We start from the raw sequence: 27,598 nt of genomic DNA, 5'->3' as shown, positions 1-27,598 counted from the left end.
AGATGGTATTTCTTGTTGGGACTCATATGTTTATCAGTTCTTATCTCTGTCACACTCTCACAAACCCTGAGTTCTGCAGCACTTCACTCCAACAAACTAAAAATGGAGCCCCATCTCTCTCTCTACAAGGCCTTTGAAGGATCAACTGTCCAATTAAGGAATGACACTGAAATTATTTTCACTTTTAACCCAATAACCAACCACCCATGGCTGCAATGGGGACTTTTTATCCAATTACACAAAACCACCCAAACCCATGGAGGAGAAGGGGAAGAAGAAGAAGGAGAAGGAGGGAGGTGAAGGTGAAGAAGAAGGAGCAGCCTCTGCCCCAAAACCTCCATCTTTCTTTATATCCATTCCTGTATTCTAAACCCTTAAACTCTGAGTTTCCCACCCTGTGATATCACACACTTCTATCCAAACTCCACACCCACAATCCCAGTTCTGTCATTCCATTCTGGAAGCTTCTCCAGGGCCTCAGGTCAGTGCAGTGTTCTCTTGGGGGTCAGTGCCTGGCTGCACAGAAATCTGAAATTCTCAGCAGCCAGGGTTCCAACAGTTAATTTTTTTCCTCTGCATAATGAAAGGATTAATCTCAGCCTTCCATGCTGTACTGACTGGTCTTTACCTTTTAATGGTCATTATTTCAAGCCTTCCATACCATTCTTACATCGAAAGACATTTATTCCACCAAAGGGAGTTTTAAAAGCATTTTGTGTTTTGCTTTCTGTGTACTTTAAGTAGGAACAGGAAGCAGAGACATTTTAGGGCTCTTTGTTTGGTGTTGCCATTTAATTACTTTGTAAAGAATTCTTCCAAGAGCTGGAGAAAAGTGGCCCAAGGGAATCACAGAATCCCAGAATGGTTTGGGCTGGAAGGGACCTTAAAGATCATCTCATTCCACCCCCTGCCATGGGCAGGGACACCTCCCACCATCCCAGGCTGCTCCAAGCCCTGGCCTGAGCTCAGGACAAGTGGCCCAGGGCATTTAAAGCCATGTCCAATCGAGAGGGACACTTCACCTGTCCCCACCTCCTGCCTGTCCCTGCTTTTGTGGCCATGGTTTCCTTCCCCCCCTCACAAACAGTTTTTCCATGCAACTGGGTCACCTTTGAAAGTCAGCAGAAGTGGAGTTACTTTGTTTAAAATAAAAACATGTATTTCTATCACCTCAGGAGTTGTTTCTGTTTCGGCACGGGGACCCTCTGATCCTCCCACCTCCTTTTATCAGCATCTTCAAAAGAGAAAGGGAGTTATAATTGCTTTCTCCCCTCACCACAGAAGAAAGGGAGAGGCTGCTGTTCCCCTCCCCTGGCATCCTGAGAAGAAACATGCTTTGAGCAATCATTTATTTACAGAACAAAAATAACATCTGGATTTCAAAGGGCAGAGCAGCTCAGAAGAATGAGGCTCTCTCTCCTCCTGATTCCCAGCCCCTGCTCTGCCTCTCCCCTCACTCCAGGGGCTTCTCCCTCTCTCTGAGCATTGTTTTGCTTTTGCCACAGAATCCCAGAGTGGTTTGGTTTGGAAGGGACCTTAAGGCTCATCCAGAGCCACCCCAGCCATGGCAGGGACACCTTTCCCTGTCCCAGGCTGCTCCAAACCTGGCCTTGGACACTTCCAGGGATCCAGGGGCAGCCACAGCTGCTCTGGGCACCCTGTGCCAGGGCTTCCCCACCCTCAGAGTGAGGAAATTTCCTAATATTTAATTATTAATCCTGCCTTCTGTCAGTTTGAAGCCATTACATATCCTGTGGAGAAGCAGGGAGCAGAAAAATGGGAAGAAACCAGTAGTTCCTCTAGCCTGGTTCTTCCAACACTTTGATTTTTGCTTTATTTTCTGGTTCCTGATTAGGCAGAATCCTCTGGGTCCTGTCACACAAAGCATGTGCCCTACACATGAACCCATCCCTTTCCAGGCTGAATTTTCTGCCACATTAACCCCTTCATTGCTTTAAAACTGATGGATTGGTGTCTTCAGAGCCATCAGCAAAGGTGGCTGAAATTTCCCCAAAAAAAGCCCACAAGTTCTCAGTAAGGACAGACTAATTAAATTAACAATCCTGTTTTCATTAAGGCTAAAAATGCACCTGCACACTGCCACATCCCCACTATCCCTGCCAGGCAGCTGGAAAGGCACCTTTGGGATGTGTCACATCTCATTTCACCACTTCAACACACAAGTTTTACAGGAAAAGCCCCTGGGAGTCCCTGAAAATAAAGAGCAAGCTTGTTAAAGCCACAAAGAGATTCCATCCCAGCCTCCTGCAATCCCCTGCTTGGATAACTACATTTCTGTAAATGTATTTCTAAATAAATATGTGTAAATATGTTTATACAGTTCAGCTGATGAATTGGCCACAGGGATCACTGAAGGTACCTGCAAAAATGAAATGATTGATTAACCTTGTTTCTCATATAATCACTAAATTCCAAACACTGAAGACAACCATTACAAAAAAAAAAGCCATTTATTAGATGTATGTACATATATACATATACAGGCAAAATGATTTTATACACATTTACACAGGTTCAATTATTAATACAGTGCAAAAATGTCTAAAAAGGTACCAGCCCACCTTCTACAAACTCAACAGCTCTTTGGGAGAAAGGGGAAAGAAAAGAAACCAGAGAATTACCAGCTTCATAAAGTGACTAAGCACTGAGTAAGCAAACCTGGAAATTATTGAAGTTTATTCTTTGCCAATTTGCTTGTGCTGAGCTGCTGGGTGAGATGAAGAGTTTCCAAAAGACTTCTCTGGCAAAGTGACAGAATGAAGAAGATGCAATTCAAACCACATTAACCAGTTTAAAGCTGAAAAAAGGGATGGATTTCTCTTTGGGGATTTGATTCAATACAGGAAAAATCCCACATTATGAGTCAGGTTTTGTGTTCTCAAACTGCAAGTCATTCTTTTTTATCAAATCTTAAAGCACTGAGATCAATGTAAACTATTCTATTCCTCTTGCTGTTTCGCCAAGAGAAAATGTTTAACTGTATAAATACTGTGTGGACATGGGATAAAAACCAAATTAAAAATAAAAATGGATCAAATTCTGTGTGGTCTGCCTCATCCTGGAACCCCAACCCAAACCTATGAAGTGCACACAGACTAATCCATGTAGATTCCTTAATATGGTTTACACCTATTACAGGAAAATAAAAGGTTGCAAAGGGATTAAGACCAACACCAAAGCAGAGCTTTGTCACTGGGTAGAAAACAGCTGGAGATTCAGCCACATTCCCCAAAAATCCACAAAGCAAAAAAATACAAGTTTAGACAAAGGCAGAATTGAACCAACTGCTTTGGTTTGATTTTACTGAAATGTTTTCAGGAAAACCAATTCAAAAAAAAGCCAAAATTAACCTTTCTCCACTCTGTTACTTGCACAATTATCCAGACACCCTGTTCTAGCTCTCCTCTGCAGAGCTGTGGCTGCCATCCCCTGGCTCAGGCATGGATTTGTTTCAGGACAGAGCAGTTGGATGCTGGGAAAGCAGCAGCAGGAATGTTCCAACTTTTCCAACCAGCTCTGGGGAATGCCCTCTGGAAATGCTCTGTGTGGAGAAACAGGAAAAGCTCTTCTGGACTCTTTAGCCAGGGTGAGGATAAAAAGGCAGGAGCAGGGAGCTGGCTCCTGTCCTAAAGTCCTTTTCATGAAGATCTGTCTGTCTGGATAAAATGCTGCATCCCTTTCCCACATGAATGCAGTGGGTTGATATCCAATTTATGCTCCTGGAAAACACCACCAATCACCAGATCCATTATCCCTGAAGTGTTAAGTTTTTAGTGTCAGATTTTTGGGGTGTTCTTTTTGCAGATTTTTTTTTTTAAATTTGTAATTCAAACCTGTAATTTTTTTTTTTTTAACTTGTAATCCAAACTCTGAGTGACTGAGTTCCCTGCAGCCTCCTCCAGAATTTACCAGGGAAAACTGGGAGTGAACAGTTTGAAAATTAAGAGCAGCACAAAACCCCTCACATCTGTGGGGTCATCTTGGTGTCTCAGGGACAGGGCTTGAATTGTGGCTTCATTTCTCCACTGGTAGTCTGACAGAAAACTGGGATAATGACAGACAAACAACTTTAATCCCCTCCCTTAGAACAGAAAACCTTTCCCTTATGGCACTCAGCTCAAGCTGTGTCCAAAATGCCTGGCTAAAATATTCCTCCATCATTCCTAGCAGACTATTCCTCACACTTTGGAGGTTTTTGTCAGGTTGCTGTTCCAGTAAGTGCAGTGAAAAAGAAATCCCTACATTTTCCTTCTGGCACTAAGTCTCCTGATGTCCTAGAAACTGTCCAGGTTGGAATGAGCTGCCCATGGATGCTGCTGCTCTATCCAGAAGTGCTTCCAAAGTCCAGCACCACAAATTTCTGGTCTGATCCTTATGTTTGCATCTTGAGATTCCAGGAAAACTCACTGACATAAAAACAAGGAATTTTCTGCCTTATAACAGAAAACCTTTCCTTTATGGCACTCAGCTCGAGCTGTGTCCTCAAATACCTGGCTAAAATATTTCTCCATCATTCCTAGCAGACTATTCCTCACACTTTGGAGGGTTTTGTCATGTTGCTGTTCCAGTAAGTGCAGTGAAAAAGAAATCCCTACATTTTCCTCCTGAGAAAAGCTCTGGCACTAAGTCTCCTATGTCCTAGAAACTGTCCAGGTTGGAATGAGCTGCCCATGGATGCTGCTGCTGCTCTATCCAGAAGTGCTTCCAAAGTCCAGCACCACAAATTTCTGGTCTGATCCTTATGTTTGCATCCTGAGATTCCAGGAAAACTCACTGACATAAAAACAAGGAATTTTATCAAGTGTTCCTGCCAAAAAAGACAACTCTGCTGCATGTTAATCTCTTTGCAACCAGAGGTAGAGACCATGTGAGAGGAAAAAGAAATCTTTGGTGAAAGAAATGGGAATGACCAGGAAAAAAAATTAAAAAAAGGAAATTTTAGGACCATAATTCCACAATAACATACCTACAGTTTGAATCTCTACAAGCCCTCAAGGACAGCTGCATCAAACTGCTATGCATTTTGTTAACAGCCAGCCTAAATTACTCATCTATGCCCTAAAATGGCCCTGTGCACCCAGATCCATGACAGAGCAGAACAGCCAGTGCAGCAGAGGTTGGGAATTCCAGTCCCCAGTTCCAAAGTGCACACCCAGAAACTCATCTGAGTGTAAGAATTCACCACCATTAACCACAGCTGTTGTGTTCTACAGAACAAAGAGAGCCTGCTCTTGCTTTCCATTCCTGCAAATGGCTTTCTACTCACCAGCTACTCATTTTATTAAAAAATGGTGAAGGAGTCAGTGGCCTGTCATAAATAGGCTTGGAAGATTTATGATCCATACAGGCCAAGCAAACATGGAATTGCCCTTATCCTAAAAATGACCTTAGCCAAGGAAACAAAGGCCACAAGAGCTGACAGATCACTTACACCCACTTGGATTATTTTTTGCTGCCCCAAGCATATTTGCAATTAACCCATGAGCACACACTAAACTGCAATGTGCTGTTCAGCCAAGGAGATATTTATAGACTTTATGGTTTATAAAAGAGTCACAGCCTTTCCCTGTCCTTCCAAGCCTAGAAAAATGATCCTGAAGCTCACCCTCAGCATTTTCCCCACTGATTCTGCACTCACCTAATTACAGCAACAACCCCTTTACTCACATTTACCAAGACAAATCTAGAGACAGAAATGTTACCCATCACTTTACCCTTGTTTTACTTCACAACTGGAGTATTTGCAGCAGCAGGGCAAGACTGACCTGCCCAGCTCTCACAGAGCCAGTGAGACAAGTGGCAAAATGCTGTCTGGATGGTGGCAGCCAAGGAGGAGAAGCCTGCTGAAGGTAAGAACTTCCATCTGTGGTGACACCTGACAAGCCCCACCATGTCAAATACAGCTGCACCCCTTGCTGTGTGCTGGACATAATTACAGGATCCTACTGATCCCAAGTTGCTGGGAGCTGTTTTCCTTGCAATAACCATTACCATGGATGGTTAAAAAACACTCTGAACTATTTTTGGCCAGGTGAATACAAAAAAAGAGTTGTAAAAACAGAGTAGCAAACCCCAAGTTTGGTTGTTTTTTGTTTTTTTCATACACCACAGTCAGGCTGCTTCTCCAGGAGCTGCCTTGTCAGGATCTGGTAAGAGGAAAGAGAAGCCACTCCTATGTGGAAGGAGATTTGCCAGAGGTTCCTCAATCCATACAAGTAGATGTTGCATGAACAGACACAGAAAAGGAGCACAAATGTCTTCACCTTCCTGGCTGAGCTGTAGAAGAGGTACAGGTAACACTGCAAAAGGAGCAGAAGGGAGAGTTAGCACTGAACTCTGCACAAAACCAGGGATCCAGCTGGGAATTGCTGCCTGGGACCCATCTGCTGAGCATGTGAAGGGCAAAACCCTCACAGGAGAACATGAAAAGCTCCCAGTGCTGACAGAGGAGTCACTTTTTCCCCTCAGGCAGTGACAGATCAGCCTCTGTCAGCTCAGGTCACAGCTTCCAACTGTGCTGAGGCAGAGGTCAGCACGTGGGCAGCACTGCAGGTTGTGCACAGCTTTTGGGCAGAAGCTGCTATAAATCAAAAGGAGAAGAGAGAATTCTCCTTTATTCAACTTCCCTGGCTTCAGGTACTCACAGGGGAAGAGGAAGCACAGAGCCTTTCTTTGTGAAAAACAATCTCCATCAAGTACTTAAATCTAAATTAATTTATTAGATCTAAATTAATTTATTGGATCGAAAGTCATCTATTAGATCTAAATCAATCCATTAGATCTAAATCGATCCATTAGATCTAAACCAATCCATTAGATCTAAATTAATCTATTGATCTAAATTCATCTATTAGATCTAAATTAATCTATTAGATCTAAATCAATCTATTGGATCTAAATTAATCTATTAGATCTAAATCAATCCATTAGATCAAAATACATCTATTAGATCAAAATCCATCTATTAGATCAAAATGCATCTATTAGATCAAAATCAATCCATTAGATCAAAATCCATCTATTAGATCTAAATCAATCTATTAGATCTAAATCAATCCATTAGATCAAAATAAATGCATTAGATCAAAATAAATCTATTAGATCAAAATCCATCCATTAGATCAAAATAATCCCTTAGAACAAAATAATCCATTAGATCTAAATCAATCTATTAGATCAAAATCCATCCATTAGATCAAAATAAATCTATTAGATCAAAATCCATCTATTAGATTGAAATAAATCTATTAGATCAAAATAAATCTATTAGATCAAAATCCATCTATTAGATCAAAATCAATCCATTAGATCAAAATAATCCCTTAGAACAAAATAATCCATTAGATCTAAATCAATCTATTAGATCTAAATCAATCCATTAGATCAAAATAAATGCATTAGATCAAAATAAATCTATTAGATCAAAATCCATCTATTAGATTGAAATAAATCTATTAGGTCAAAATAAATCTATTAGGTATAAATCCATCTATTAGATCTAAATAAATCTGTTAGATCTAAATTCATCTCTTCACCCCAAAGCTCTGCCATGAGCAAAGGTGTAAGAAAGCTGAAAGACACTAAATTGTATCATAATACAACAAATAATCCCATAAATACATCAAAGTCTGAGAGTGGTCCCCAAACCACGATCCAAAAGGAAAAAGGACAATGAATACACTGTAGGCATCAGTTATTCCTAGAAACAAAACTGCAGCACCTTTCTGCAATGCCAGGCTGAAAGCTGAAGATTTTCCAGCATATGCTGCCCTCAAGTTAAAGGTTGTGGAATTTTTTTAGGAATTCAAGGAGCCTTTCAAGAAAAACCAATTTGGAACATGTTGTATTTTCCTCATTCAAACTCTTCTGTGTAAGGTCAGAGGAAATAACCCCATTATGGAAAAAAAAAAATTGAAAATGTGGAAAATTGGAATATGGAAAAATCCCATTAAGGAACCAGCAGGATTCAATGTGATTTTTCATGTAAATTACACCATTTTCAATAATGTTGGTGTCCAATGTTTGCTCAGTCCTCAAGGTGGCTGTGCTGCAAAAGCCCATCACTAGGTCTGACACTTAGATGTGTCCATCCCTTTGGGAAGGAACCATCTTTGGGATGGCATTTGTCCATCACACCCAGCCCCCTCTGACTTGTCAGAACATGGAAGCACTGAAAAAGCCTGCAAATGCAATTTCCCAAGGCTCAAAACGTGCCTTGAACTGCTTTTGTGCCACTTGACTGGAATAAATCAGTGGAATCACCTGGCTAGGATGTTAAAAACCTCTGCTTAGCTGAACATGGCTCTGTCTTGTGAATTGTAACAGCAAAATAATCAGCAAAAATTTTTATTTGCAGTTCACATACCTGAAAAACACAGGCTAGAAAAGGTAGGAAAAAAGCTATCACATTTCCAATTCCTTCATGGTCCTCCTGTTGGGATTAAAAGAAGTGACAACTATGTCAGGCACAGCTTTTAGCAAGTGCTGCTTGATATTTGAGAACATTTTAAATATAGTCAAGAACCTCTTAGCCCAGTTTATGGTGATTGACTGTAACAGTGTCAAACACCAAGATCAATATCATTGGATAAGGCACCAAGAACTGAGGTTTATGTGACAGTTCTTGCTAAATAAAACTGTGTGAGGATACAATCAGCACACTTTTCTCCCCCCTTTTTTTAAAGTTGTTTATTCTCATGTTTATTTTTAAAAAATTACAGAAAAGGATCTAAAATAAAATGCAATAATGGAGAAAAAAAATCCAGGCAGCCTGGTAAGAATAAATAAATTACAGAAAAGGATCTAAAATAAAATGCAAGAATGGAGAAAAAAAAAAATCCAGGCAGCCTGGTAAGAATAAATAAATTAAAAAATAAAATTTGTAAAAATTATTGAATAAGTTTTAATTCTAAAACTTATTTAATAATTTTTAGAAATTTTATTTCTAAATAAAAAATTTTGGAAATTTTATTTCTAAATAAAAAATTTAGTAATTTTAATTATTTAATAATTATTTCATAATTATGTTAATAATTATTTTAATAATTAAATAATGAATCAATAATTTAATAATTTTTATTTATTTTAATAAATAAGTAATTTTTAGAATTTTAGAATTCTAATAATTAAAAAAATAAGTTTAAAAAGAAATGATTAAAAAAAAATTTCTCAAAATTTAAGCTTCTACAGAACAGAATAAAATGCAGAATATTGTGATGTACAGAAAAATACACAAGGTGTAGCAGTCCTGGAGAAACAAAACACTTTTTGTGGAGAGATGTGTGCTCAGCTGAGGGGCAGAACAGCCACCCTTGAAGTGGTTACCCAAAAATTCATTGCCTTTCACTCAGGCTTACCTGAAAGGAATATTCTGCCAGGTGAACTCCTCGGATGAGGTTCAGAGCTCCACACATGATGTTCAGAACAAGTGACAGAATCCCCAGGGGGGTTACAGGCTGCATCCTGTAAGTAGGGACTGGAAATGAAATGAAATGAAAAGCAGACATTAGTGAAAGTTTGCACTATTACTTTCAAGCTTTTACTAGAAAACACCACAATTACTTTGTGTGGGTTTTAAACACTTGCAAAACCTTCCATGCTTGCTCCAGGGAAGATTGATTATGAATAGAAATCTCCCTTTTTTTTTTGTTGTTGTATTGCAGTATTCAGTTCTTCACACATCCAGAAATCACCAAGAGCTCTGGAGTACTTTTAAACAATTCAACAACAGATTTTTCTTGACCTATTTGGCATCAGTGTCTTCTATGGTGCACACAGATAATTCTTTGTTTATTCCAGCAGATGAGGATGCTCAGCACTCCTCAGGTCAGCAGAAAAGCCAGAGGCTTTCCCCACCCAAAGCTCTGGGGAAGGGCTTAGATTTCACCCATCACCACAGCAAGGCAGCAACTCATCTCCTCCTTAACCAGTAATTAAACATTTTATCCCACTTGAGGGCTCAGCCTGCCCCCATTTCCCAGCTAGTGAATTATCTGCCTCCTTCCTTTCTCACTTTCTCTGCTACTACTTAACACCCACCCTGCTGAACAGCAGTTCTGCATGATAATCCCATGGATACATGCCTAATTAAGGTCAAAGTAATTATCATAAATGTGTGTTTAGCTTTGGAATTGGCTGCCTTTAATTCAGGCTTGGCCAAGAGCACACCTCCAGTTTTCCTGCACTTGTTCAACAACAGATTCCACACCTTGATCCTCAGCTCCATTTCACTCCTGCCCTTGCATCACCACAAGTAGGACACTGTTAGTTTCATAAAAAATGATAATTTGCAGCTCAGATATCAAATCCAGATCTGCTGAACCCAAGAGACAGGAGAGAATGAATGAGCCCTCAAGGAAACCATCTCCTCCCTGTGCCCAGTGAATCCAGATCCTCTTTATCTGACTCTTTATCTATTTATCTGACCTTTCCAGATAAACTGCACCTCTGGCTTCCTTTGAGTGACAGATGAATCACCACAACAGCCATTACATGATTTCAGAGAGAAAAACACTCCTGCCTTCTCCTTCAAGCCGGATTTTGACAGATGGATGTAAAAAACTCTGGTGCCAAATTAATACAGAGATGTAAAGCACCTTTCATCTGTGTCTCTGTAATTAATTTGTCTGGCATGAACTCACACACCCATAATTTCAGCTCCAAAGGAACTGGATCAACTCAATTTGATGTGTGTCACTTTAGGGAGCATCACTGGGTACTGCAGACAGAATGGTGTAACTCTGTCACTCAAAGGCAATTTGGCTTTTCTTTTGCTACACAGTGACATTTACAAAAAACTCCTAGCAGCATCTCTATTCATTCCCTGACCCCAGAATTCAGTTTCCTTCTATTTTTTTCCTGCTATTCCTACTTTTGATTAATTAAATAATGTTGCAGCTATATATGTGTGTAACTCTCCCACAGATATTTCCTAATAAAGACTGATCCTCAAATTTTAAGGTTTACTTCAGAGGCATAAATGTCTCTCAAACAATTATAATTATTAAACACAAATGTCATTCATTGAGCAGAATCCTGCAAGCCACATGTGCCAAGAGTTCCCAGTCCCTAGGGAAAAACAATGTAATTCTCATGCTTCTGCAGCATGAAATATTATGTAAAAGTTACATTTTTTTTTAGTCCAGGAGGATAAAAAGAATTGCTGTTACAGATGTAAGGGAGATTAAAACATCCAGTTGTTCAGGGTTCAGATTTTGTGAAAACTGGGCTTGAAATGGTTTGCTGCAGAGATTTATTTGTGCTGTTAAATTCTGAGGTTTAACTCACAAACTGAAATTGCACAGAGAAGTGAGATGGGTCCTGCTAAGGGAAAATTATTTCCCTTCCTTGGGTGAAGTCAGTCATATTTTTATCAAGAGAATTTCATACTGGAATGGCCTATTATAGTAAATAAGGGAAAAGAAGAGTACAAACACTCAGTCCAGGACAGCACACTCTGCACAAGCACAAATAAACACTAATTAGGCTTCACATGGATCTGCCTCCTCAAGCACAGAAGTTGTGCACTTCAGAGCACAAGATCCACACAGAAACATTCTGGGAGCTGTGGGTGATGCACCAGCAGGCTTGAACATGTGCAGAATAACTGCAAACACCCTCAGCCAGTGAAGAAATTGAAACCTCTGCCCATGAAAGACTTTCTGGCAGAGGCCTGTGGCCATTTCACTGGAGGGAGACACCAGAGTGTGGAGCAGCAGCTTGGATCTGCCTCCTGCAGGCACAGCACAAGGCTGGACATGAGTCACTGACTCAGACTTCTGCAGAAAGAGCACCAGGAGTGAGAAACGAAATCACTCCAACAGCCTCAACTGAAACACAAGCACACAAAAGGCAGAGAGTGAGACAGCTTCAAAAACAGCCCCTGAAAAGGCCTTTGAAGGACTCCCTGTGTGCCTGTGGGAGATGAAGAACACTCACCAAGGGGAGCTGCAGGATTCACCTGCTGCCTCACAAGAGCAGTGGCACAAACTGTTCTGCTGCTTCCCAGAGGCAGCTGTGATGTGCAAACCCTCCCTGCCCACAGAGATCCCCCTGTGCCCTGCACCCAGCCCCATCAAACCCTCCCTGCCCATAGAGAGCCCCTTGTGCCCTGTACCCAGCCCCATCAAACCCTCCCTGCCCATAGAGATCCCCCTGTGCCCTGTACCCAGCCCCATCAAACCCTCCCTGCCCATAGAGATCCCCCTGTGCCCTGCACACAGCCCCATCAAACCCTCCCTGCCCATAGAGATCCCCCTGTGCCCTGCACACAGCCCCATGTCCTTGTGCAAACCCCAAACCCTCCCTGCCCATAGAGAGCCCCTGTGCCCTGCACCCAGCCCCATCAAACCCTCCCTGCCCATAGAGAGCCCCTTGTGCCCTGTACCCAGCCCCATCAAACCCTCCCTGCCCATAGAGATCCCCCTGTGCCCTGTACCCAGCCCCATCAAACCCTCCCTGCCCACAGAGAGCCCCTGTGCCCTGCACCCAGCCCCATCAAACCCTCCCTGCCCACAGAGAGCCCCTGTGCCCTGCACCCAGCCCCATGTCCTTGTGCAAACCCTCTGTTCCAGACTGCAAGGCAAGAGGTATTTTATTCCCATCTGCATGGCAGATTACCTTTGTCAAGTGGGCAGTTTGCCTTATCTCTCTCTGAGTGACCACAGTCACTCCTCCCTCAGGAGGGGCCATCTGCTGATAACAGCCATTGAATGTCCCTGCATGGCTGATAAGAACTACAGCATCCCATTGGGAGATGTGAGCCCAGGGGGAGGAGCCAAGCATTCCTACCTGGATATAATCCAGAGGTTTTGAGACACCAGCAAGGCTTTCTCCACTGGATTCCCCAGAGGAACAGCAGCTGCCTCTTCTTCCACTGGATCTTCAGAGGAAGAGACTGCACCCTTCTCTACAGGATCCCTGCTCCAGCAGAACCGCCCCTGACACTGCAGGAGGGCTGAGCCACAATTCCAATGGTTCTGCTGCCAACAGCCTGACCCACAGGGTGTCAGGCTGGGTTCTGACTCTGTCAGTGTTGTTCTAGTTTACTGCATTGTTTATTTTATCCTTTTATTGTCTTCCCTATTAAAGAACTGTTATTTCCTGCTCCCATATTTTTGCCTGAGAGCCCCTTAATTTAAAATTCATAGCAATTGGGAGGGGTGGGGAGGGTTTACATTCTCCATTTCAGGGGAGGCTCCTGCCTTCCTTAGCAGATTCCTGTCTTTCCAAACCAAGACACCCTCCCTGCCCACAGAGAGCCCCCCTGTGCCCTGCACACAGCCCCATGTCCTCTGTGCCCACAGTGACACCAGAGAGGCTCTGAGCAGCAGCCAGGGCTCTGGGGGTGCTGATCAAGGGGGCAAAAGAAGGGGTTTTGTAGCCAGTTTTTGGGTTTTTTTGGGCTGGGTTTAGTTAACAAAAGGAAAGAACAAACAGCAGAAAGAATGGAAGCAAGAAGGGGAAAAAAAAATCTCTTGTTCTCAAGAATACTAACAAGGAGAGAGCTGCCCTGACTCTTCTGGCCTTTTTCACAGCAAACTGAAGAGCCAGAGGATGAGCTCAGCCAACTCCAAAGAGGCCAGCAGCAGCTCCAGCCATGTGAGGAAGGGATGTTTGGATCATCCCTGGATCAATCAATCTGCACCAGGGAGTGCAGGCACAATTCAATCCTGCTCTCCTGCAGCCACAGCATTTCAAACAGCCTCTTGTAGAGCAGAGCTGTGGTATAAATAACATTAATATGGAACAAACACTATGCACACAGCTAAACTTAGAGCAGCAAAGTGGGATTCAGCTGGGAGGGGATGATGAGAGGAGAGAGACACAAGCCAGGAAAGCTGACTCCAGTGGAGGCAAACAGATGATCATAAACATGAGCCTTAAAATAAAGGCAGAACAATCTGTGAGAGTATTTGGGTTAGACCAGAGAGAACAGCCAGAAATAAAAAGCCAGATGGAAAGTAAAGGAAAGCAATTAGGAATAAAAGGGAAGTGAAAATATATTTCTGATCTGTGGACACAGACTAGATCACAAATATTTACTGGCACTGAAGCTGTTCAAAATTTAAAGAAAAAGTGCAAAGAATTTCTAAGCCCTGTCAAAACATGAAAAGATTTAACCTTCAAGCACAGCTCTGAGGAACACTCACAAATCTGACTGGCAAATAAAGTGCTTTCCATTCTATTTTTAATTCCTCCTGGCCAGTGCCCTTCCATACTCTAATTTAAAATACCTATGTCAAATTAGATTCCAGCTCATCTATCACAAACTATAAGATTGAGCAACTGGAACTTAATTTTATTAGTGCTTCATAAGCCAAGAACAACAACAAAAAAAAAGGAAATACAAGCTCATGGCACTCCAGCTGCATTTAAACCACTGTGCTAATAGGATTAAAATAGAGAATGGTTTAGTGGTGGACTTGGCAGGGTTTGATTTCTGGTAGGACTCAATGATCTGAAAGTTTTTCTCCAACCTAAATAATTCTCTGATTTCATTTGTGGAGAAAGTAGGCAGGACCTTGACTGTGCAACTGAAACACAACTAAGAGGTACCATTTTTATATTAAAGAATTAGAGGTTGGTAGGTAAAACATCAAGTTTTATTATTAAAAAGGCCCCTGACAAGCCTCTGTGTTATTTATACAGATACACAAAGCCTCTTTCAGAATTTTAGTCAAATGGATTAAATTTAAAAAAATATAAGGTAAAAGGAAAAAGCAAAGACAATGTGGGAAGACATTGTCAAGCCAGACAATGTGGGAACAAGAGGTGACCCTCAGCTCATATTTTTCTCATTTTCTTTTCCCTCAAGGCTGAAGAAACTTATTCAGACTGTAATTACAGATCTTTCATTATGAGTTTGCAACAAGCAATGAATGAATCAGTGGAGCTTCTTTAGAAATTTGAACAAACAAGGGTTTGAAGAGAAAATATCACATGGAAAATATCAAGCTTATATTTTCCATACAGAGAGGAAGCTGTAAGGCTGGAAAAAGACTCCACAGCAGTTTCCAAAGCTCTGCTGCATACCTGCTGCAATGTAAAGCCCATATGTTGTTTACTATGATGGAAAAAGCCTTTTTTGGTTTCACACACACAATGTAAATAAACATTTCTTGGTACACAAGGAACCCTCGTGTTTTTCTGCCATGTGCTGTGGGCCATAATTTGTGACCAAAAAATTAAGCACAGCAGATTTGTCCATCAATTTAAATCTGACTGCCAAAACAAAATTAACTTTTGAGGTAGAAAAAAGAAAACAGCAGCCTCAGTATTGGCCCCTGGGGTTGCTGCTGCAAAAACTTCAAAAATTATATGAAAATTAAAAGTGCTAGCTAAGTAAGCAAACCAGTGCTATGTTCTGGGCACTGAGTGAGCTGCTAACAAATGCCAGTAACACCAAAGCATGTAACACTATAAAACCAAGCAGCAACAGACTTTTCACTGCTTGCCCATGGAAATAACTGCCAAGACTTTGAAAAGATGTGCTGCTTCAACCTTTCTTCACACTCAACACTTATCCACGTCCAGAAGCTGAAGGAGCAAGTAAAGGACTTAAAGGTGAGAAAAACTCAGGTTACATCAATGAACTTTTCAGGTAAGATGGGTTCCATCTTTTGCCAAACAGATTTTGTAGGCTGTAAACCCTGTTTTTATCATTTTACTCAAGTTACCCTGTTTAGTTAAGTGTTTGCAAAAATCCATTGGGGAAGTTTTCATAGTAGTAAAAAACAGAGGAGCTGTGGGAATGCAATAAACCAAGCTTTGGCCTGGAAAGATCTACCACAGAGAATATTCCCCACCTAGGCTGAAAGAGAGGACTCCCCCCATGGTGCTTTGCAGCACTATTGCCAATCTACATTAGAAATCTCTCTCAGTTTGAACAGACAGGAGTCTGCTAAGGAAGGCAGGAGCCTCCTCTGAAATGGAAAATGTAAACCCCCCTCCCTCTGAATTATTATAATTTTATTTAAATTCCCCCATTGGCCAGTTGACCCTGCCCACCCCAATTGTTTATCTCTCATCCCCACTCCAGATTGCTGCCCTTTGCACCATCCCTGTACCCTCAAGTCACTGACCCCATACTTTAGTCTGTGCAGACCACATGGTTTTGCCTCTGTCCCTGATCCCTTTGGCATGGTGGATGCAATAAACCTTTGCTGGAATACATCACACAAAGACCCTTCCTGTCCTTCTTCCCCTGAGCTATCTGTGGTGTGTGTATGGATTTGAAATGGCTCTTGTGGCCTTACTCAGAGTGGCTTCTGAAGGAGATGCTTTGAGAGATGTTGCAGCATTTCTACTGTTATAGAGACATATTATAATATTGGCTTTTTGCAAATATTAAAATAGATTTTATATGTGTAATGTTGAAGAACTTTGTTGTATAATTTTTATTTCTGCTGTTAATTAAGCTTAGACATAGTAGTGAAATAGCAGATATGTGTTATAGATATATATTATAATATTGGCTTTTTGCAAATATTAAAGCAGATTTTATATGTGTCATGTTAAAGTAACTGTTATAAAGATATAGTTTTTGTTTCTGTTGTTAATTAAGCTTAGACATAGCAGCAAAATATCTGAAGGTAACTTTGTTACATAGTTTTTATTTCTGCTGTTAATTAAGCTTAGACATAGTAGTGAAATAGTAGATATGTGTTACAGATACATATTATAATATTGGCTTTTTGCAAATATTAAAATAGATTTTATATGTGTCATTTAAAGTAACTTTGTAATAAAGATACAAATTTTATTTCTGCTGTTAAGCTCAGTGAAATAGCTGATCTAAGCGTGCTTGTGTTAAAATGCCTGCTGGGATGGGATAACATCCAATGCCCATAGGATGAGGACACCTGCACAGATCTGCCAACCATCAGCACTCCCTGTCTGAAAACACTGTGGGCCAAACCCCATAACTGGAGGTGATAAAAAAGGACTAAAACCACAACCAAAGAATACCCATGCTCTAAAAAGGCAGACCCAAGGAGGAGCCATGCTAAACAATTCTTGGAATATGTAAAGTAGTTTGGGGAAAAGTTTACTATGCACAAGGATCTATGAATATGCAACAGGCTGATGTAATTCAAAGGTATTTAAGGGGTATCCCCAAAGATAATAGGGTGCTCTTTGCTCAGTGCCAAGATGCACCCAGCCATAATCTTTGCTCTATTGTCCTTGTCTCCTATTGTCCTTTATTAAACTTTTTACATTTTCACAGAAGAGTGTCCTAGATTGCAAGGCAATATGTATTCTGTTTCCTATCTGTTAGAGGTGGGGCAGTTATTTTCTGTTCATTGGGCAGTTTTCTTTATCTCTTCCACAAACCAATCCTCCCTCTAGGACATATATGCTGTTAATGGGCTACTGAATGTCCCTGCATGGCTGATAAAAACTACAGCAACCCACTGGGAGATGCTCTGCCCAGAGGGAGGAGCCAAGCATTCCTACCTGGATATAATCTCAGTTTTTGGCACACCAGAGCAGCCTTTCCACTGGATTTCCCAGAGGAACAGCTGCCTCTTGCACTGGATCTTCAGAGGAAGACTACACCCATCCATAGGATCACTGCTCCAACAGAACCACACCTGTCACTCCAGGAGGGCTGCAGCCACAATTCCAATGGAACTGCTACCAACACCCTAACCAACAGGGTGTCAGGTTGTATTCTGACTCTGTCAGTGGTTTTTCTTTTGTATTACTGCATGTATTTTGTGTTTGGTTTTTTTCCCCCTTTTCCTAATAAATTGCATTTCTGACTTGGAGCCTCTCACTAGTTTTGCTTTCAAACCAGAACAAAGAGTGAACATTGTTTTTTCACATCTACCATCCCATCACCTGGCAGGTGTGCAGGGTGAGGGTGAGGAGATCTCCTGTCACCTGGTGTAGAAGTAACTTACCAACCTCCACATGGCCTCCTGCGTGCCCTCCATTGCTCAGCCCGTTCAGCAGCTCCGTGGCCTCCAGCTGCAGCTGCACTGGGGGCTGCAGCTTCAGCTCCTCCTCCACCCTCTCCCAGCTGCCCTTGGCCCTGGAGCCACGGCTGCTGTTGAAATGGTGTTTCACCTTCTGAATGGTGTTATCTGAAACAACAGGAAAAGCTGCTCAAGTCACCCCTGCAAGGCTGCTTAATTAATCCTCAGTGTTGTTAAAACCTTAATTGCGGTGATATTTTATCGTATCGTGGTGATTTGATTGTTTTAATTTCTTCATTTCATTTCCAAAAATTCCATTGCTGGTTAGGGAACAGAAGTACTTCTTTTAAGTATTTTACAGCACAGAAAGGTTTGGGATGGAGGGGACCTTAAGGATCATCCAGTGCCACCCCCTGCCATAGGCAGGGACAGCTTCCACCATCCCAGGTTGCTCCAAGCCCCATCCAGCCTGGCCTTGGACACTTCCAGGGATCCAGGGGCAGCCACAGCTGCTCTGAGAACCTGTGCGTCCCCACCCTCACAGGAAAGAATTTCTTCTAATATCTACTCTAAAAAAATAACAAAAATGATCTGTAACTACCACACAAAATATTAAAATCTTGAGCATGAAGTGCATCTTAGATCCAAACACAGGAACGGAGATGATTAAATAAATAAATAAATAAATAAATAACCACACAGCAATATTAGGCACTCAGCAACTTAATAAATAGTAAAAATTATTTTAGAAATGTATTTTTTCTTTAAAAAATAAGCTTTATGCAATTAAAAGAGGCTAGAAATTCCCCAACTCCTACTCAAGTTAAAAAAAAAAAGAGTAATGTGAATCTCAATATGAAATTACATCCTGGCTGTAATGTGCCCTGCAGGGAATCTACCCAAAATCCAAAATGGCTCTAGAAGATGCTTTCCTAATGGATTTCTCAAGTTTTTAAGCCTGAGTTTAACACTGTTACTGAAATCTGGACTGAAGAGTGCAAACACACTGCAGGATATTATCCTTTCCCAGAAAACTCTCTCACTGCAAGGGAATTGTGTCTTTCAAAGGTGTGAGGTTCAGTAGAGCAGCTGCTGCTTGGCAAGAAAACCAATTATTTCAGGCTAAAAAAGAACCACTGGGCATGGTTCTGAAGTATTCTGACTCCAAGTCATGCCAGAAATAAAGCTGCCCATAATAATCTACTCTGTCTCCCTTTTTTCCTGAACTCATCTGTCCTCACCTGTCAGATTTTTTTAATTAAGTTCAAAAGTGTCCGAGGTGTGAATTTCTTTTTTCTTCTCTGCTTGTTCATCAATCACCACAGCATTTTGTTCACAAGAGATGAACTCTCAGGAACTCCAAACCAAATACTCCAATAGTTTAGGGCATTAAGATCTCCCCCTCCTCCTCCACACGAGGGCAAAGGCACACCCAGAGTCACTTTCATCATCAGCCTTTAGCCAGGAGATGTTGTTTAACACCATCCAATTGGCAGAGAGGATTTTTACTATTAGAGAACAAAGTTACAAACCAAATTCAATAAAAGCATATGGTCTGGAAGCTGAATTGATGCTCCTTGTGTTGTAGGAAGCAGCAAATTCCCAGCGAAGCTCTTCCAGGAAGCAGAAGGCCATGATGGTTGAGTAGCTGCTGGAACAGATTGCCATGCAGGCAATATCCCCAGAAGAAAGGAAACTGAAATAGAAATTAAAAAAAAAAAATCACATCAGCATAAAAAGGTGAAAGTCCTGCTGAACGTGAGGATGGAGCTGTGCTGAACGTGAGGATGGAGCTGTGCTTTCTGTCAGAACAAAATGTACAGACTGAGCTCAGACTGCAGAAAAAAAAAAAAGGATTTTTGTTGTTGTCAAAATCCTGCCATAATCCTGTAGATCTATTTTTTCTTACACAATTATTTATTCTTAACTCATCCAGGATGCCTGAGCACAGTGAAGAGCACAAGCCAGACTATATTAAATTGGTACATCAGTACAAATCCAGGACATTCTTTCCCCAGGCTGCCTTTAAATCACCTGAATAAAAACCAAAGTGGTCAGAAAACCGATTTTGAAAGAAAATGCAGAAAAAAAAATCAAAGCAAGGAATTTTGTTCCCAGGAAGCAGATGGATTCCTTCCTTCCCTTGATGGCAACATCATATTAACAGCAAGAAATATTTGCTTATTTGCACGACCCAAGATTTTCAAACACTTCCTGCTACATCACAGTAAAAATTCTACTCTAAAAGGGGCTCTTCTAACACTGAATCCATATTTATGTAAAAGTTTCCACCTGCAGATGGTCCAGTCCTTCCAGGAGATTTCTCAGGGACATCTTCCCTTGCAGCCCAGCCATTTGTCAGCAGGAAACCAGTTTAACACCCAAGTTTGGAAACTGAACTATTTGTCTCCTTCCTCCTGTTCCTGTATTTTACCCCAACTTCATTTCCCACTCCTGGTTTCTACTTCACTTCATTTTTATTTATTTGCTGTACTGTGCAATTGGGATTTACAGTTTTGCTTGGCTCTGCCAGCCCAGTTCCACTGGGGAGCTTCCCCAAATTCCTGCTGCTCCCAGCTCCCAGCTGGGATCAACACCATGCCTGCCTAAAAGCACCTTTTCCAAGTTGTCCATAATTTATGGCCTTTTTGCCACGGATCCAATTGCACTGCTCTCATTCCAGAGCCAGGCTGAGCTGCTGCACAGACCACAGCAGATTAAAAGCTGCAGCACTTGCTGGCATCAAAGGGCACAAGTTGGCTTTGAGTGAAAAGGAATTGAGGAAAAAAATCTCTGCTGTAAATTCCTGTATTTTTTAACTCCCCCAAAAAAGGGATGCTTAGTTTTAGCTTAGGGTCACTTTAAGTTTTCTTCCATTTGCTCACCAGAAATGCAATCACCAGGTGAAACTCACTTCCTTAAATGAGTTTAAACAAATTTTTTCATTTCTTTCTCTGTAATTTCGTTAATAAATTTCTTCTCCTTAAACTAAATTATTCCAAGGTACTTGGATGCCTTCTTAGAGGGATTTGTAGAAATCCATGATTCTCCAGCTGCTAAGAGTAACAAGCACTGTACATTTTTGCTACCCAAAATGAAAATTAACATGAGCAAAACATATGTAAATAAGAAATAATAAATATATAACTAAATATGTATAAATACTGTGTAGGTATCTATAAATATATAACTAAATGTGCATAATTACTGTGTATGTATATAACATATATAACTAAATACGTATAAATATTGTTTAGGTATCTATATATATAAATATATAACTAAATGTGCATAAGTACTGTGTATGTATGCAAAATATATAAATAAATATATATATACTGTGTATGTATATAAAATATATAATTAAATACATATATATACTGTATATGTATAAAAATATATAACTAAATGTGTATATATATTGTGTATGTATATAAAATATGTAACTAAATGTGTATATTGTGTATGCATACAAAATATATAACTAAATGTGTACAAATATTGTGTCTGTATATAAAATATATAACTAAATACATCTATATACTGTGTATGTATACAAAATACATAACTAAATACATATATTGTGTATATGTATAAAATATATAACTAAATATATATACTGTATATGTATAAAAATATATAACTAAATGTGTATAAATATTGTGTATGTATATAAAATATGTAACTAAATGTGTATATTGTGTATGTATATAAAATACATAACTAAGTAAATATAAATATTGTGTAGGCATCTATAAATATATAATTAAATGTGTAAGAGTATTGTGTATGTATATGAAATATATAACTAAATCCATATAAATATTGTGTATGTATAAAAATATATAACTAAATGTGTATAAATACTGTGTATGTATACAAAATATATAACTAAATGTATACAAATATTGTGTCTGTATATAAAATACATAACTAAATGTGTATATTGTGTATGTATACAAAATATATAACTAAATATATACAAATATTGTGTCTGTATATAAAATATATAACTAAATACATCTATATACTGTGTATGTATACAAAATACATAACTAAATACACATAAATATTGTGTATATGTATAAAATATATAACTAAATCCATATAAATATTGTGTATGTATACAAAATATATAACTAAATATGAATAAATATTGTTTGTGTGCGTATATGTAAATATGCATAAATGTATGTATTTATATGTATAAATGTAAGTGCAAAATGAAATCTATGTAAATATAATCAGGTATAAAACAAATAACAGTTATGTAAGTGTATTTATATAAATTAACATACAAAATATAATATTTGAACATGGAAATACATATATAAATATATACAAATATATAACTAAGCACATGCTCACTACACTTAGAAGCAACTGAGGAATAAGCTTCAAAATCATTGGAATTGACACCCTACACAAGCAGTGTGGCATTCAGGCTGGAATCAGGCACTGCAGACCACACCCATAGTACTATTTCAATATAATTCCACCCCCCAAGAGCAATATTTCAAAAATTAAAGCCAAAACCCCCCAGCAGAGCAGAGCAGAGCAGAGCAGAGCAGGGACTCACTGGATGCTGAGGTTACGTCCTCTGGCCGTGCCCCGACTGGGGTACCGTGCCAGGATGGAGGACAGAGCCTTCAGCCTCTTCCTGCACTCCAGAAAGTCCTGGTTGAGATGGAAATCTGTGGAGGCTGAGAGGGGAAGCCCATCCCTCACCCTCACCACGCAGGCAAAGAAGATCATGGACATTCTCCACGGGAGTATTCATGAGGACAACCTGGAAATGAAAGGTTTGAGTCAGTTCATTCTGAAATTCCAGGCAGGATGAGAGTGAACTCACCACTGGAACTGAAAAGCACCTCTGGTGACACCTCTGCCACTGCAAGGCAACCAAACTGTTCTCAAAACTCATGGCTGTGCCCAGTTCTTGCCTCTCAGATTAAAAGATGAGGCAGAGGATTTGATAGGGCAATTATCTGCCTGAAAAATATTTCTGTTTTCCCTCCTGTTTTGCCCAAAGCATCAGAAAGGCTGAGGAAAGCTCTCACAGGTGTTTGTAGAAGCTGCTGTGCTGATCCCACATCCCATTGATGTGCTGCATCCAAAAACCCTCCTGAGCATGGCACTTCTCTATTTTCTAGTGTAACACACAAATCCAAAAATAAATTTTAGGCTAGAGCCCATCAGGTTCTTTTTACAGACTCACCTAGGGCTAAATATAGAATAAAAGTTGCCCTCTCTTGACTTCTTCCTCTTTAAGAGGTCACAAACTCCTGTGGAAAGTTATTCTTGGGCTTCACCTGGCATATTCAGAACATGCAGAGATGTGTCCTTCAGACATACCATGAGGATCCAGGGCACGGTGTCAGAGGATTAACAGCACTTCAGATCATCTCTGAAAGAGAATCAGAATGAACTAAGTAAAAATTAGGTTTGAAACTGAATTAATTACCTGTATTTACATGCATTTTTACCATCAGATCTCCTGTGAAGAGGGAAAACATATCCTAGGAAGTGTTTTGCCTGAAGGAAAACAAACAACTCATTTTCTTATCTAATATATTCATTTCTAGACTCAGTCAAAGATGCTGTGGAATGGCATGCAAAATATTTATGATGCCCCAATCATAATTATTTTAAGTTATGTCAGTAAAAGAGCAGCTCTAAATCAGCAGATTTTAAGGGATTATCACAAACAACTCAAGGAATTAAAAAAAGGCAAAAAAGGAAAACCAAAGGCATTTACTTGGCTTCAGGCAAACTACATAAATAAAGCATTGGGGAAATAAAAAGAAGGGGAAAAAAACACTTTGTGAACTCAAACTTTTGATAAAGAGAACAATGGCTTTGACCAGCCCTGTATCACACAATTGATTAGGATGCTCAAAGTGTCTTTGAAATGTGGCTCTTCAGGACGAGCCTTTCTTGTCTGAGAAGTCCAGAGAGCAAAACCTTCTCTAATTCAGGCACCACAAACTCTCCTGATACCTGATAAGGGCTGAGTTCCTGCCACAGGCAGCACTGAGAGGGTCTCATTTCTACCCCACAGGAACCACTCCCACAGAAATTGTGGGAACCATCCCTCTGTCCAAGGTGCCAGCACGTTAAAGCAACTGCAATTATCACAGGATAATTAGCAGAGGAATTAGCAGAAAGCACAATGGCACAAAACTTGTTTCCTTAGAAAAGCAGATTGAAACTACAGAAGATCAGACATCTCTTGAGAAGTGTTATCTTGAACTTTTCAAACGGAGATTAAAGAATTAGATGTGATTTTTTTTCCACAATCCCTCTGACAGTTCTCTCTTCCAGCTGTCATTTAAGTTGTGAAAGCACACTGAGCTCACAAACTCCAACACACATCAAAAGGAATTTCAACAATAATTATGATTGTTATAAATCAGTTTGAAACATCCCATCCATCTTCAATGTGCCCATAAGCATTGATAAAACAGTGTAGAAAATTTTCAGATGAAAGTGAAATAAAACCAAAAAATATGAACTTTAACAGAAATATTAACTTTAGCACAGCCAACTTGTTGCTCAGAATTGCAGTTTTAGAGTGAAGGGTTGGTAATGCTGATGAGGTTTAGCTCCAAAACAACTCCAAAACAACCAGAAGATGATCAGGACAATGAAAAAGCATCAAACTGAGAAATCAAAGACATTTCCTAAAACCACCCAGCCCATGAAATTATTCAGCTCCCTATGCCACTAACAGCAAGAGTTCAAATTTAAATATCCATATTTTTTATTAATCACCAAGGATAACATCACCTACAGTTAACCAAGTGCACATAGAAATCTTCCAACTTTCCAAGATGTACAAACCTTCCTGCTGCAGTGCCTAGTGCTGCCAGTTGCCCATCAGAGGGATCCTTTGCTCTGGGAAAGAAAGATCCAGGAAAACTTCCAAATTAAATGGCAGACTTCACTGGAGAAAGGAATCCACTCTCCTTCCTCAGAAGAAGAGGTGTTGGGTGTTTTTTTTTTTCCTCTTTGGCACAGCCCTTGCTACTCTCCCATCAGAGGATGTTCAGAGCTGTGTGTTTTTGGCAAGTGACAGCCACCGATGGCACCGCCCTTGGAATTTTAACCACTTGCAAGGCAGCCCTGCCACGTCACCTGTGCCCAAGCACAAAGTGTCACAGCTGAGCGAGGTGTGCCCGCAGGCAGGTGGCTCAGGGCTGTCACTGTGTCACCCTGGCTGCCCTTTCCTCCTGCAGACTCTCTGTCTGCTCACCATCAGCAGCCCAAAGATCTGCCACTGCCAGGACGTGGCAGCTCTTTGACCTCGGCTCTGAGCTTGGACAATGAACTCGAGGCTCTGCATTCCAATCTTGCAGAGTTCACAGGTGATGACATCAGGGCAGCATCTGGCACAAAGCAGAACCTTGGGAAGTATTTCAAGCAATAATTTCAGAAGAATAGGTTATCATTTAGGACTGAAGGAAACAAAGTTGGGTGCATTCATTTCTTGAAGCACCTGTACATCCAACAATGCTTCAAGTACAACTGCCTAGTGCAAGACTCACATTAACAGCCCCAATCTCAGAATAAACCATTCCTCAGCGTATCTAAGTGACCTGGAGCACAATTCCCCCTTCCCTCACTTCCCAGGGAGCAGCCAACTCTCCCCTGGCTGAGCAGGGATTATCAAGGCAGCCTCAATCAGACCTCCTGCACTTCACTGTGTGTTACACAAGCTCCTCTGGGTAAGAAGATTACACCCAACTCACCAGGGCACACTTCCCCAAATGCTCAACAAACTCCTGCTTGATTGCCTGGACTTAGAAAACAATCTGCTCAACAGGCTGTGAGAGCAAATGCAAAGCAGTGCTGAGTTCATAAAGGAGACTGTATCAAAAACCTGGTTCTTTCAGAAATTATCTCACCATCAAAAGCAGGTTTCCTTCCAAGAATGCCACACTGCTCCCAAAATATGTGACCAGGATTGCTCTGAAGTATTCACTGTCTCTCCCTGTTCAGACACATTTCCCTGCTCTCTAGGGGTGTCCAGCTTCAATCCCATCTGCTTTGTCCAGTTCTGACCTTCCTGCTGAAGGAAGAGCCAAAAGCTTTCGTGGATGTTCCCATGGCCCTGAGGCAGAATGTGAATTTTTTTGGACATATGACAGCTTGATATATGACCACAACTACTGCCCTAAAGCATCCTTCCTCAGGCAGGTGATCTCCAAAGGGAGTCCTGGACAGCTACAGGTGGGATGAACATGAAAGAGATTCAGGTTGACTCATCAAACACAAAACCTGAGCTGCAGCTCCAGTGCTGCTTTGGGTCTCACCCAACAAGGATGTGGTTCATGAGGGAGATTTATCACCTCCCTGAGGGATCACAAAGTGGAGTTTATCTTCTTCTCAGATATATGAAAAAACAAATAGAGACCAGTGTTAAATTTCTCATTTTCTAAGATTGCACCAGTATCCATCTGATCCTTCCCAGTGAGCTGCCTCCAAGCCCCCAGCAGTGCTGAGCAGCTACAGACAGCCCAGCCCCACCTTCCAGACTGAGCAGTGAATAAAAGCAATTTGAAAACATGCTGCTATCTCAAAATTTAACACAGGATTTGTGCGTATCCAGAGCTTTTAGGCTCCTGTAAATCCTACAGGCTTACTCTTATCCCCAAGGGGAAGCATGTGGAAAAAAAACCTTGCCATCACAAATCTGTCTGCACACGCTCCTGTGGATTACCAGAAATGAAGCACACACAAACCTCCAACCCCAGCATCCAGCTCCCACATCAATCCCTCTATTCCAACAGACAATCCTCCAAACCACACTGCAACAACTCTGTGATGCTCTGAGGCTCTGCCCCACCTTCATCTCTCAGAAACACCAAATTCACCCGGTCCCAAATATTCACCCACCCCATCCAACTCAGTCCTGACACCTCCCCAAGCCCAGCAGCTCATCCCTGTCCCTTGAGATCCCACCTAAGAATCCATCCCACCTCCATCCTGTTCCATCCACATTGCACAGAACCACCCCCACTCACACCTCTCCTCTCCCACATTAAGCATCCTAAAATCCCCCAAAACAACCCCCTTCCCACACTCTTCAATAAACCCGGCACCTCGAAAGCAAACACACCCATGCCCCCACCCAGGGCTCTGCTTTGTGCTGACAAGGCCTTCCACACATCCCTCCAGCATGCAGACACCCCAAAACCTTTACCCCCATCCCCAAAGGCTCCCGTTATCCCTGCTCATCCCAAACCATCCCCAACCCAACCCACGCCTCCTCCTCCTCCTCTACCCCTCAAGGAACCCCCAAATCCTACATCCTATATCCCAACACACGCATCCCCCTGCTCCCCACCGCATCCCCAAACTCCCCTCATCGCCTTCCCAAGCACCCCAATCCCCCCAGACACCCCCACACCCCAATTTCACCCCGGTCCCCTCCCGGTTCGCTCCCCACACACATCCCGGACCGCCCCGCCCCGGGGATGGGGGCACAGGGAAGAGGATGGGGAGCAGGGCCGGTGTCCCCCTGCCCAGCCGGGACCCTCCGGAGCAGGGCCGGGACCCCCTGCCCTGCCGGGACCCTCGGCCGCCGCTCACCTCCCGTCCCCCGGCGGCCCCGCGGCCTCGGCCCCGCTCCGCCCGGCGCCGGCCCCGCCCGC

General features: G+C 41.4%; 1 protein-coding gene across 7 annotated transcripts; it reads right to left on the bottom strand.

Moving 5' to 3' along the window:
• Positions 1-2,452: 2,452 nt before the first annotated feature.
• Positions 2,453-27,598, bottom strand: SEC22C (SEC22 homolog C, vesicle trafficking protein). 7 transcript variants are annotated; one of them, XR_004982599.2, is made up of 9 exons: positions 24,786-25,111; positions 23,161-23,349; positions 22,522-22,731; positions 19,475-19,638; positions 17,928-18,110; positions 9,378-9,496; positions 8,387-8,452; positions 3,890-6,320; positions 2,453-3,854 (listed from the first exon to the last, which is right to left on the bottom strand). XR_004982599.2 is itself a non-coding variant. In XM_036406825.2 (9 exons), the coding sequence occupies exons 4-9, from the start codon at positions 22,701-22,703 to the stop codon at positions 6,120-6,122; spliced, it is 915 nt and encodes a 304-aa protein (XP_036262718.1). In that variant the 5' UTR covers positions 22,704-22,731; positions 23,161-23,349; positions 24,786-24,839; positions 25,850-26,822; the 3' UTR covers positions 2,453-6,119. The 7 variants fall into 7 exon arrangements, 5 of the variants coding, with proteins under 5 accessions (XP_036262718.1, XP_036262717.1, XP_036262720.1 ...); XR_004982600.2 differs by having other exon boundaries at positions 2,453-4,117; positions 4,470-6,320; XM_036406825.2 differs by adding an exon at positions 25,850-26,822 and having other exon boundaries at positions 2,453-6,320; positions 24,786-24,839.

Source organism: Molothrus ater, chromosome 1 (genome assembly GCF_012460135.2).
Source record: "Molothrus ater isolate BHLD 08-10-18 breed brown headed cowbird chromosome 1, BPBGC_Mater_1.1, whole genome shotgun sequence".
Classification (NCBI taxonomy): domain Eukaryota; kingdom Metazoa; phylum Chordata; class Aves; order Passeriformes; family Icteridae; genus Molothrus; species Molothrus ater.
This window is presented reverse-complemented; position numbering and strand designations above follow the sequence as displayed.

Excerpts from the sequence above, each read along its gene's own strand:
- SEC22C (XM_036406824.2), bottom strand. The coding sequence starts at position 22,703 with ATGTCCATGATCTTCTTTGCCTGCGTGGTGAGGGTGAGGGATGGGCTT. Across the intron at positions 8,453-9,377 it reads TGGCAGAATATTCCTTTCAG|GAGGACCATGAAGGAATTGG; the intron begins GTAAGCCTGAGT and ends TAATCCCAACAG. Across the intron at positions 6,321-8,386 it reads TTCTAGCCTGTGTTTTTCAG|TGTTACCTGTACCTCTTCTA; the intron begins GTATGTGAACTG and ends CTCCTTTTGCAG.